General features: G+C 23.8%; 2 protein-coding genes across 6 annotated transcripts; one reads left to right on the top strand and one right to left on the bottom strand.

Moving 5' to 3' along the window:
- Positions 1-146: 146 nt before the first annotated feature.
- On the top strand, positions 147-10,970 carry LOC108002514 (MATH and LRR domain-containing protein PFE0570w). 5 transcript variants are annotated; one of them, XM_062077719.1, is made up of 10 exons: positions 147-284; positions 1,477-1,701; positions 2,170-2,367; positions 3,227-3,352; positions 3,536-7,209; positions 7,302-7,714; positions 7,780-7,971; positions 8,047-8,583; positions 8,686-8,922; positions 9,044-10,970. In XM_062077719.1, exons 2-10 carry the CDS (start codon positions 1,508-1,510, stop codon positions 10,112-10,114), a joined length of 6,642 nt encoding a protein of 2,213 aa, XP_061933703.1. In that variant the 5' UTR covers positions 147-284; positions 1,477-1,507; the 3' UTR covers positions 10,115-10,970. The 5 variants fall into 5 exon arrangements, with proteins under 5 accessions (XP_061933703.1, XP_061933701.1, XP_061933704.1 ...); XM_062077717.1 differs by having other exon boundaries at positions 7,299-7,714; XM_062077716.1 differs by having other exon boundaries at positions 281-524; positions 7,299-7,714.
- LOC108002519 (STING ER exit protein) lies at positions 10,822-12,498 on the bottom strand. Its single transcript, XM_017064248.3, has 4 exons — positions 12,150-12,498; positions 11,908-12,064; positions 11,508-11,736; positions 10,822-11,215 (listed from the first exon to the last, which is right to left on the bottom strand). The coding sequence occupies exons 1-4, from the start codon at positions 12,268-12,270 to the stop codon at positions 11,069-11,071; spliced, it is 654 nt and encodes a 217-aa protein (XP_016919737.1). The 5' UTR covers positions 12,271-12,498; the 3' UTR covers positions 10,822-11,068.
- Positions 12,499-13,053: the final 555 nt, after the last annotated feature.

Here is a 13,053-nt window from a genome sequence, read left to right as displayed (position 1 = left end):
GAATTTGACAGAACATTCTTGTACTTAACCTCAAAATAAAAAATTTATTTTGATTCGCACGTCACCTAGCGGAATTAGCGTTAGTCAGTTTCATGCTTTCGTAGAACGGTCGTCACATATTTATGTTTTTTGAATAATAAACGAGTAATAACGTTTATAATATCGTATCGTTAATATCCGTCAAAATTTATAACGGATACGAAATGCGCAAAAAAATTATGGTTCATAATATCGCATAATTATAATATATTCTGATCAATGTTCCAGAACCGAAATAATGCGAGGTACGTAGGTACATATGTATGAAATACGATCAATAAATTGTTGAGAATGTTTTATGTAAAATATATAATTTAAAAATATAAGTTTAAGAAAATATTTGACAAAAAACATTTTCGTATATTTGAAACATTCTTGAAATAAATATTCTATATTCAACTGCATTAATTTGTGTGTTATTTTTAATTTTTGAAAGTAAGTTACTTAGAATGCATATAAAAATATATTAAATGACAGTCAACAAGGTATGTTCGATCAATGTTTTTCAAAAATGAAAAAAATATAATTTCTTAATTATGAATTTTTATCATATTTTTCCTTAATTAAAAATAATGATTAATTAATTATTAACCAATCAATTAGTCAGCATTTAACATGTTTCGACCATATAATTTTGATTAAAATTTAGTTTTTTGAACTATACTATAATTATATGTTTATTTTTAATTTTTACATCTTAATTTTATTCTAATTTTAATGTATTTATATTTCAAATATTTCATAAAATATTTAATTCACGAATCCATATGTGATTAGATACATATTAAATTTAAGGTTAAACAGAATAAAAATTATCACATATTTTATTAAATATTATATATATATATATATATATATATATATATATATATATATATATATATATATATATATATATATATATGTATATATATTCTCGAGATAATATTACAATCGAGATAATAAATTACAATCAAATATACAATATATATATGATATATATATTTTATACTAGTTTTTATTGAAATTTTTGTACTAGTTAATATTGAAAGTACATGTTGAATAAGTTAAATATTGAATAAAAGAATTAGAATAAAATAAAAGAATTGTTGTAAGGAATATGTATTGTATTGACCTTAAAATTGTTATGTATTTTGTTGATAGCATAAATATTTAAATCGTTATTTTTTTGCTTAGCTTTTTTTATGATTAAAATTTTATTAGTCTGAAAAAATTAAAGATGAAATTGCTATAATAAAACATATGTAAATATAAATTATATATGAAAATTATTATAAAAATAATAAATATATATTATTATTTTTAAATATAATATTTTTATTACATGTAATATTATATATCTCTTTATAATTTAATTTTATGTCTCTAAATAATTTATGTTTATATTTATTTGACTGAAATTTTTTGTTTGATTTTTTTACATTTAATGATTTAAAGGTAAACAAGTATGAAAGATTAAACATGTCTCATGGCTGGAGGCAGGGACAACAACAAACAAAGTGGAAATTTAGACAGAATACATCAATGGCTTTATTGCCATCAACTTTATGCTTCTGTCAAGCCTGAACTTCCTTCTAGTGAAACATTTAAAAAACATCAACATATAGAAAAAAATCGAATTGTCACAAAAAGTCTTAATGATCTACAAAATAATATTTTGAGGTAAATTAATAATTTATTATCATTTAAATTATAAATTATTAATTCAAATTCAAAGAAGAAATAATTTAAAAAATAATTTTCTTTATTAATATAATAAAGAAAAAAATTATAATATAAATTATAAATATAAATATTTTTATAAATCTTTGCATGATATATTTGAAAAATTTTAATGAGTTATTTTATATTATTGTATATAATTTATATTATATTTGATTTGTATGATTAATATATATAATTTATTGAAAATATTAAAATAACTAATATATTGTATAAAGTTATAGAATCATAATTTAAAAATTATTTATAACAGGTTTTATTTTATTATATAATATTTGTTGCATCTGTATAAAATTTATCTGTAACTTATTAATGTATCAGTAAAGATGTATTTTTGTATAAAACAATTTATATGTGCAAAATATAAGATCATAAATACATAAACTGAATAGAGTTGTTTTATTGTAGCATACTTACGGACTCTTTATATTGTGATCTTAACATAATACATGGACATAATATAATAAAAATAAACCATTGTATTGTTAAAATAAGAGCTCCACACTTTTATGAAATTCTCAAGCCTTATTTTATATACATTAACAATCATATTGATTGCATTATTGATAAACTGGAAATTTTTCATCATATAGAAGGTTTTGTGAGGTACTGCCATATTCCTAATCATTTATATAGCAGTATCTATAAAAACTATATATATTCACTATATATTTATATATTGTAGGCTATATTTGTCTCTAATAATATTCTCTAATAAGATTCTTATTTAATTCAGGAATATTTGTAAAAATTAATCATTAAAATTTGTAAATACATGTATTAATCAATAATTAAGTTATAAATATATTTTATAAATTATATTATATTTTATAAATAATATTAAGATAATGCAAATATTTCTGAATAATATAAAATTTTGAAAGTCCCATATATTTTTTTATATAAATATTATAAATTATAAAATTTTTATTTGCATGCATTTTTATGTAAATTATGTATTAAAATTTTTTTAATAAAGTATTATATATTATTTCCTCTAAAAAAAACTTTTTCATGTATAAATAAATAAATAAATAATATATAATACAATTAAATAATATATATAATATATATATTATATCATTTATTAACTATATTAATTATTTATAATTACTTTATAAATTTTATAATTTTTTAACATTGCAATTATATGAAAATTCCCTTTATTCAATTTTGAATATTATAAATAATTTTTATTATCAATAATATAAAATTTGTAAAATAAATTATTTTTTTTATTTTTTTATATTTTATTTTGCATATAATGATTATAAATACTACTTATATATTGACAATAAAAATATATTATTCTATTCAATAGTATGTTATGGTAATTAGCATGTAATTAATTTTTCACTTTCAAAATAAATGTCATAGAATGCACAAAATAGAACAATATATATTAGATATATTTTTTTATTTCCATCTTATCATACATTGTTAATTCTGTTTTATAAATTTTCAGGCTTTTATATAGTAATTCTAATTTTTCAAAAGAAGAACAGTTATTGGTAGAACATATTTTGAGTACTTATACTTCAAAACTTGTGAATGCATCCTCTAATAATAAAGTATTAAACATCAGTAAAAGGTTACAATTTATAATTACAATATTTTATAGTGTATTTTTTATAATATATATATATATATATATATATAACATTTTTAATAATTTTATTTTTTATTAATAATAAAAATAATATATTTGTGTATTTATAATATAGTTATAAGTACGTTTTTTATATATTTATAAATATTTGTTTTTATGTCAAAGATATGTAGATTCTTCAGATTGTTATTTAAAAAGTACTGAAACTACAAGAAATGTGAGAGAATATGCTACTGTGGATGTAAGTCCCACTATATCCGATATGGCTGATTCTGGATTAGAAACAGGTTCTGTAAGTCCACATGAAAATACTACATCTGAGAATTCAAGTACTGATTTTGAGGAATTACAAGTCACAGAATATACTTCAGGAAATGATGAATTGGATAAGATACGCACTAAACATTTACACAATAAGGATGAAAAAATAATCATAAAAAATGAACATTATAATTTGACTAATAATTATGATAATACATGCCATTCAAAGAACTTGGTAAAATCAGGATTAATGGAATATGGTTCAAATAATAGTGCAACATGTTGTTCTTTTGATACAGAACAACCACAATTAGATTTCTCTAATTCATCTATGGATAATGCTCAAAAAGTAAAATCAAATGCGGATGAAATCTTTCAATATGAAAGTCAAGTACTTAGTGATCCATTTTATGAATCAGATGGAAGTGATGAAAATGAATCATTTGAATTTGTTAATCTTGGTAATGCGTCTTCTGCAAGTATTGATATTGTAAAAAAAAATTGCACAGAGAAAGAATCCACAAAAAAGTTACAAGATGAAAAAATGTGTCATTCCACTCATTCACAAATTGAAAATGTACAATCAGAAAATATAAATCATGAAATTTCACATGACAACCAAAAAAGTTCCTGTAATACAAGTAATTACTATTTTATTGATGCATCGACTCTTAATGATGAAATAGAAATTCCAACTTCTAATGTGGTTAAAAATAAATGTAATAATGAAAAATTACAATCTTACATTTCCTATTCTTCTAAATATGTTGCAAATACATCTATTGAAGAACAATATTATAAATTTACATCTTTAAAAACAACTAATTTGCAAACTGAACATGAACGAATAGCAGAATTTGAAAAAGAATTGAAACTTACACAATATCTTGAACCACAAAAAATAAAAAGAATTAATTCTATATCTAAAGATAAAATAAATACTGAAATAAATAAAGAATCTTTAGTTGTAGAAATTAAAGAAGCAGACAGTGGAGAAAGTGCGCATCCTTCTCCTTGCCCTGACAATAATAAAAATATAAATAACGATCGACATGTATCACAAATAAATAATGATAATGATACAAATTTGACTATAGAGACTAAAAAGGAAATAATGGAACAAACAAATGATAAAGATGTAAATTTAGCAGATAATATACAGCAACCTTCTCTTATTAGAAGAAATACATTTGAGCTGGACTCAAATGATGAAAAACTTTCAGTTTTACGACAAGAATATGAACGACGACAAGGTAATCTCGTATTTCAAAATGCTATACCTCAATATTCAGGACATCGTGTAGATGGTGATTCATGTTTCAATCCATCGGATGAATCTTCAATTCCAATAAGCAATGTATTAAATAAATTTTCAATTGATGTTCAAATTCCAACTAGTAGTCAATATCATACCATGCAATATCTTTCGCCAAATAATGGAGAATATGAAAATAATCAAATATTATCAGAGAATAATAATTCTTTAAAAACTAAAACTAATATAAGTTATCCGATAATTAAAAGTGCTAGTGATAAAGTAGTTAAGAATTATAATTCGGAATTGGATAATGATTCAAGCAAGTGTAGTAATAGCTTACCTATTACATTAGGTTCCATTATAGAAAAAGATAATAAAATCGATAATATAAAAAAAACTAAATGTGATGAAACTATGCCTATTATTTCTGGCGGTGTAAGCACTTTGGATTATTCTAAACCTAGTGATAGTCCTATTGTGCGTCGAAAAACAGAATCTACACCAATCGTTTCTGGAGGTTCTGTTATTATGAATGAACCTATAGTAAAAATAAAACCTACAAAAATGTCCTCATCTATGACTGCATGGATCGTTGATATGAGCGATTGTAATAAAAATGAATCTAAACCATTGAATACAGGAATGTCTCAAAGTTTTTCAAATTCAGAATGCTTAAAGAAACCAATAAAAAAAACAAGCCATGAAAAACATAATAGTTTAGGATTTTTCGTTAATTTGAAGGATATGGATACAAAATCTATTTCACAACAACAAAATTCAATAGAAAAGAAAGAACATAATGGATGTAAATCTTATTGTGAATTTTATGTCGATATGTCTAGTACAAATAAAGTACCAAAAAATACAAAATTAGAATTAGAAGAAGCTATTGTCAAGCCTGAAAAATCTAATGAAAGTGATAAAAAAAATATTTTTTCTATGTTTATTGATTTAAATGATACATCGAAAAACAGGGAAAATATGCAATCCTTACACAGAAGAAGTTTTTCTACATTTTCCGACAAACAAGAAATGAAGCTGGATGATATTAATCCTAGCGAGAATAATATCACAACAAAGGAAGATCAATCATCAATTGAACAAGGATGTATTAAAGAAAAAACTAAACCAAGTGTTTTTATGTACATAGAATCTGATTCTCCAGTAGTAAGAAGAAGAACCTTATCTTCATCGCGGTCAATGTTTAAACGACATTCTTGGAATGTTGATAAAACACAAAGCGCTAATAATAATGGACATGTTGCAAAAGAATTAATGTTTAGAAAAGAACACAAACGCGCACATAGTCTATCCGTAGATCGGGGAGATTTAAAAAAGTTACAAGCAAAAACTAATTTCTCAAATCATTCTTTAAATGACATGATAAAATCAGATATTACTCAGGAAAATTCTAAACTTCTTCGAGAAGGTAATGATCCAAATAATATGGATACATTTTCAGAAGATGTTTTCGAGTTTGATGTAAGAGATACACCTCCAAATTCTCACATTGAAGTGATCAATGAAGAACTTCGTGTTAATATAAAAGAACATGAATATACAGAATTGAAAACTGAAAGAACGGCAGAAAATCTAAATATTACCGATGTTAAAACATATGAAGATGAATATTCAGAGACTTCAGCTTGGGAAAAAACATGTACAGAAAGTACTGAAGGACAAACACGTAAAAGTGAAACATTTGACATTAGTAGCGGCAGTGGTCCATCTCCTGATAGTGATAATCATGATTATGAATTATCGGAACTATTAAACGGAGAAGTATCAACTATAAATCGAACACAAATAGTTCCTACTGTAGCAGGAAGTAAAATATCAGAAACACATAAGTCTTTAAATGAAACTATCAAAAAAATTGAAAGCGAATTAGAAAGTTCAGATTATGTAAAATCAAAAATAACGTATGATAATCATAATATAATATCAAAAAAAAATGAAAAAGTTATAGAACATAATATGAAAACATCAACTTCTAATTTTGTTCGATTATCTGATTTAGACAAAACACCTGTTTCTTCTCATTCAACGGACATATTAACTGTGAAAGAAGAAGGAAATACTCATCGTATGTGTAATAGTATTCCAGAAACTTCATGGATTGAAAGCAAATTAATAATGTCTAGAACTAATGGATCTGTTAGACCACCTCCTAGAAAATTTACTTCGATCATGAGCACTTCCCTTCCATCTAAACAAAAGTCTCCCCTTGAAGATTTAACAGGAGAATATGATGGAGAAGGAATTATATCAGAATCTGATCTAAGTAGTATGCAAAGTAGTATGGGTCGTTCTGGTGCTGGTTTGTAATTTCTTATTTTAGACTGAAAATAAGAAAATGATCAAAATAATTATAAGTTAATAAAATATTAATTATTAATTCTTTTTTAGAAGGAAGCACAGAGGAAACTGAAACATCGAGTTTAGCAGGAAGTAGACCATATAATAGATTGGGAGAAGATTTATTAAGAATGTTTTTAGAAGAAATTAATCCAGATGTTACAATCGATGTAGCTGGACGTCGTATAAGAGCTCACAAGTGCATATTGAGTTCTCGATGTCAATATTTTGCAGCAATCCTTAGTGGAGGATGGATTGAAAGTGTAGGAAATGTTATTTCTCTGCAAGGATATTCTTATGATGCAGTACATTTTGCACTGTGCCACATATATAGTGGAGAAAGTAATATACCAGATTCCATAAGTATAGTTGAATTAGCTACATTAGCTGATATGTTATGTTTGGAAGGTCTTAAAGAAATTATAGGATATACACTTAAAGTTAAATATTGTCATTTGTTTCACAAGGTAAAAAAATTTCACAAAATTTTACATTTTTATAATAAAATTTTTAATCATTATTTTTTTTAAAGCCTTGTCAAATATGTGCCGTTGGTGTATTAGAGTGTATGCCTTTAGCAGCAGCTTATGGTTTAGATGAAGTATATCGAAAATCTCTTCGTTGGATTACAAGACATTTTGTGCGAATATGGCCATGTAAAGCATTTGCAACGCTTCCGAAAGAACTTATGGCAAAATGTTATCATCAACATATTGTACACATGGTATATATTATTTAATGTATCATTACATTTTTCTGAAGTATATATGATAATCTTTTTTGTTTTTATTTTAAATAGTCCACAGATAATGTGCTTCAAACTATGATGGATTGTGATAAACTGCTTGCAACTTTGCCAAATGTTCGTTGGGCCGAACCAGTATTCAGAATGGTTTCAAATTTATTGGAAACATCTGTGAAATTTTTATCAGATAATTTCTCAGGAGTTTTAGGAAATGAAAATTTTCAGTCCCTTGGACGAGAATTAACGTGGAACATCAGTCGATTGGAAGATAATTTCTTAGCAGCAGCTGAACGTTTACCTCCCGAACAAGCATGTAAAAGTTATTCAAAATTGCATAAAATGTTAACTTCGGCGCAACAAGATGAAATTCAAGAAAAGATTAAATGGGGACCGTTATTTGTTGATTTTTTGAAAAAAATTCAAAGTCGAGTAGAAAAATGTTTAGTTCGAGATGCAGCACGAGCTGCTAGAACTACTTCGTGGTTAAAAATGGATTTGGAACTTCGGCGTAGAATTCAAGAGTTAGCTTGTCTTGTAATTTTACCTCATGAAACATCGAGACGTCAATCAAGACATTCTAACTTCATAAAAGTAAAAAATTTATATTATTATAAATTATTGTAATTTATATAAACAAATTAAAAACTTTCAAATATCTTTTTATTTTTAAAATCTTTTTTTTTATTTTTATAGGAACCTAGATCAGTATCAAATCGTTCAACAACTATAAATAGAACTTTAGATTTGAAACGTGTAAAAATGGTTATATCTGAACATAATCATAAGAGTTTAAAACAAACAGTAACTCAACAACAATCGAAAAAAGTTTTTAACAAACCAAAAAGTGATCCATTAGAACGTAAAATGCAAAACGATAAACAAATCACTACAGATACAAATAGGCCAAAATCTTGGCCTAATAAATTAGAGGTAACTTTTTTCTTTTTCAATACTATGATATATAATATGAAAATATTATATAGTATAATATTTAGTAAATCAAAAAATTTCTTTTAAATTATTTTTTAAAATTTAATATATTATCTTTTAGGTAAAATCAAGATACTTAGAACCTAGGAATAAATCTGTTCCAAAAGAAACTACGCAACCAATACATCAAGAAAAAACTATAATACAACAACGACGAAAAATAATGATTTCATCTTCAGATTCATCTCGTACATCTAGTCCGGCAATGAAACGAGCTACTGATAAAAAATCATTAGCTAAAATAAAATTACCTATAAAGAAAGATGTAAAGGCACTATCTTCAGATAGCTTAACAGAATCTAATGCCATTAAAACTAATACTAAAAATGATTCGATCAGTAAAAGTTGCGGTATTACTCGTCCAGAATCTCCATCTTTTAAACAGAAAAATACAGAGATAGGCTTATCTGTAGATTCTTTAGCAGAACCGAAGAACAAACCAACAACTATTAAGAAAAAAACAAATAAGATGGATACTTCAATATCTACAGATAGTCTTATGACTGAAATAACAACAACGCCCAAATCAAATACCTCAAACAAGCTTTCACCTACTTTAGGAAAAACGATAAGTAAAACACAATGTCATGATAAAGGAGTAAAAAAGACTTCACCACCAATGCAACAAAAAAGTCCACTTACAATAACAAAAAGACCACGAAGATCATTAGAAAATTCAACTGCAGCTAGTAGAAGCCGAGCTGCAGCTATTAGTGCTTATCATTTACGAAGAAATCTTCTAGATGCTGCAAAAACGCCAGATATTCCAAGTAAGTCATTAAATAACATAGCGTGTAAAACAGTAAGCGCACGACCGCTTACCCAATCGACAGTTAATCATCCTAATATAATGAAAGAAAAGAAAGAAGGAATGCCAATGCAGCAAAACTCCGAAAGTCCTAGCAAAAGATCTTCTCCTAAATCATTTGGTACTAATAAAATAAATAAATCTTTGGTCATTAATAAAAGGACAACTATTGCAAAAACTTCTTGTGATGAGAAAGTTAAAAATAAGTGTAATGGAGAAGTTTCAAAGCAACCAACAGTAGGTTCTAGATCAGGAACTTTTTTGAAAGATGAACCCACGATTCTTAAGAAAGCAGATATTAAATCTTCTCAAATTAATATTTAAATTTATGAAACGTTAAGTTTTTTCATAAATATAGCACCGCCAGTTTTACAATTACACTTATAAAACTATTATCTTTAACCATAAACGTGATAACTCCAACCGCGAAATCGTACTATATGTAAAAATAGATATAATTTTAATCTAAAGCAAGTTGCAGTTGATTAATTATAAAAAAAAAAAAATTAAAATGCATTTATTACATATATAGAAAACTGCTATGATTCTCTTATAATATTGAAAATAATTTTAAAATGAAATATGGTACTAGGAATATATAAGTTAAAGATTACTTGTTTTTTTAATTATTTCTTTTAATAATTTTTAAATTTAATTAAAATATTATGCAATTAAAATATCGATAAAAAATATCACTTTCAATCATAAATGCAGCTAGCTTATCCCACCTAATTTTCAACTAACGTGCGCATTAATACATAGTATTAAACATTACATATTCATAGAATATAGATATATCATGGCCAGTTATACAATATATTTAGATAGATTTTTTTTTCACATTAAAAAGCCATATTATCCAAAATTGTTTCTTAGAACTATTTACTAATTTTAATATATATTTTTACTATTTACTAGTTCTAGTATATATGTAATGTAATTATTTCTTACCATGTAATGTTGCCATTTTACTAATTAAGTCTTATTGTAAGTAGAATTTTGTTTATTCTTAAATGATCCTTATTAATGAATTATATAGTTATTGTATTTATTTATTAAATTTATATCTCTATTTTTTGCATTGTACATTTCTATACAATATTTATATCTAGTCATTTATATATTTTAAATATTTACTTTTATGTAATGTTAATAAATAACTCAATATAACATTAAAGAATGGTTTAATTTTTTAAGACATCATTTTTTTTAAATTTTGATAAAATAACAAAAACGATATAAATATTTTAAAATATGTGATATTAATATTAATTAATTTTATACATCTAATAATGTTCCACGAGGTCTTGCTCTTTTTGGATCTGCTTCAGGAGGAGGCATAGTCTTTCGTTTATTCATTCCTTTCCTCTCTAATTGTTTTTCTATTATTCGTGCATTATTAGCATATGAATCAGCAACTTCTCTCTGCAAATATAATATATATTATAAATATAAATTATTTTTTTTATAAAAAAGAAAAAGTACAAATTCATATATAATTTTTTATTGTACTTAAATATTGTATTTTTATTATATACAGTATTAAAATCTAATATAATCATATTCTTTACTTTTTAATTTTTTCTATTTTGTTAATAAAAAAAATTGCTTTACTTGCAATTTTTTACAAATAATAATAAAAATGTATTTTATCTTAGTTTCAAAAGTATATTTATATTTGAAAATTTTAAATATAATATGGAAATTAAAAACTTACCGCTTCGATTTCATCTTCTTCTTCATCAATTGTAGATACAGTAACAGAACTGAATTTTCCCATATTTTTTGTATGTTTTGTTACAATTATTTTTTTTGGCTTTTCAATAGCAACCTGATTGTATATATCTGTCATTGGACCTTCACCAGAACTTTTAATTACTGCACCTTTTACAATAAATACAATATTTGTGGCTTGATCATGTTTGTAATAAAGAAAAAGACCACATCTGTAAAAATATATATATGTGTATATGCATTGAAATTAATATTATAACTTGTAAAAATAATATATACAATATATATAAAATCAGTAAATATTAGTAATTTTTTAAATTAAAATTTTTGACATAATTACATCAGTAGAATTATGTTTAAAAATAAAATAAATTATCTCATACTTTTTACATTTTTGACGACATTGTTTTTCTATTCCTTCAAGACGTTTCAAATACACGACTTCATCTTGCTCACAAGTCATTTTATGAGCATGTTTACTACCATCAATAACTCGTGCACCATCTCTTTTTCTTAAAGGTAATTTTTCTATAGCACAATCTATAATAAAAATATTTATGTATTTTCACTTATAAATTTTAAGATAATAAAGAATAACATATACAGTAAATAATATGATTCTAACCTAAAATCAATGTCATCTGTCCACATAAACAATAATAAATATGTAATGGTTTTTCTTCACTATATTCTTCTTGATCTTTTGTATCGGAACATATTATACTTCTTGAAACTACTTTCGGCATTTTCACTTAAAATTATATAATCAATTTACAAAGTAAATTCTTTATATTTTGACTTTATATTAAAATATAAGTTATTTATATCAATTATATTGTTTATATATAATCACAAACTAAATATAAAAATAGATCAATCATCTTATATATCCAAACTTGACTGTCACCCATATAAAAGTTCGACGTAAATTTCAGCGCCCTCTATTCAAAAATGATGGTCATACGATAAAATAATTATTAAAGTATTATATTTCGTTAAAACTTACAAAGCTCACAAAATAATAAAATGTTCGATTTATTCTTATATTTAATTTATAATATTAAAAATATATATAATTAATATTATCTAATTGTATCTAATTGTGATCTATATGTAGTTTTTTAATATTTTTATATTTTCAATATTATCGATAAAAATACAAAATATGATTACAACACCAAGTGATTGAAATTATAATTATATATAATCATAATATATTATCATAATAATTAATTATATATATATAATATAATATATATAATTAATAATTAATCAAATTAATTAATGATAAACAGATATAAAATGAATAAAAATCAATAACAAACAAAATATAGACAAAAATAAAATAAATTAGATCTCTAGGAATAATATTTTTATTAACAAATAATATGATTACAGAATTATAATAAATACGATATACTATAAGATTTCGTATTTCATGTTCTAAAATATTTTTCAAAAAAGAGCAAAATATTTTTTATGCTCTTTGCAATTTATTACTAATGTAAAAATTACATTCATTTCATTAT

Source organism: Apis cerana, linkage group LG7 (assembly GCF_029169275.1).
Source record: "Apis cerana isolate GH-2021 linkage group LG7, AcerK_1.0, whole genome shotgun sequence".
NCBI classification, from domain to species: domain Eukaryota; kingdom Metazoa; phylum Arthropoda; class Insecta; order Hymenoptera; family Apidae; genus Apis; species Apis cerana.
This window is presented reverse-complemented; position numbering and strand designations above follow the sequence as displayed.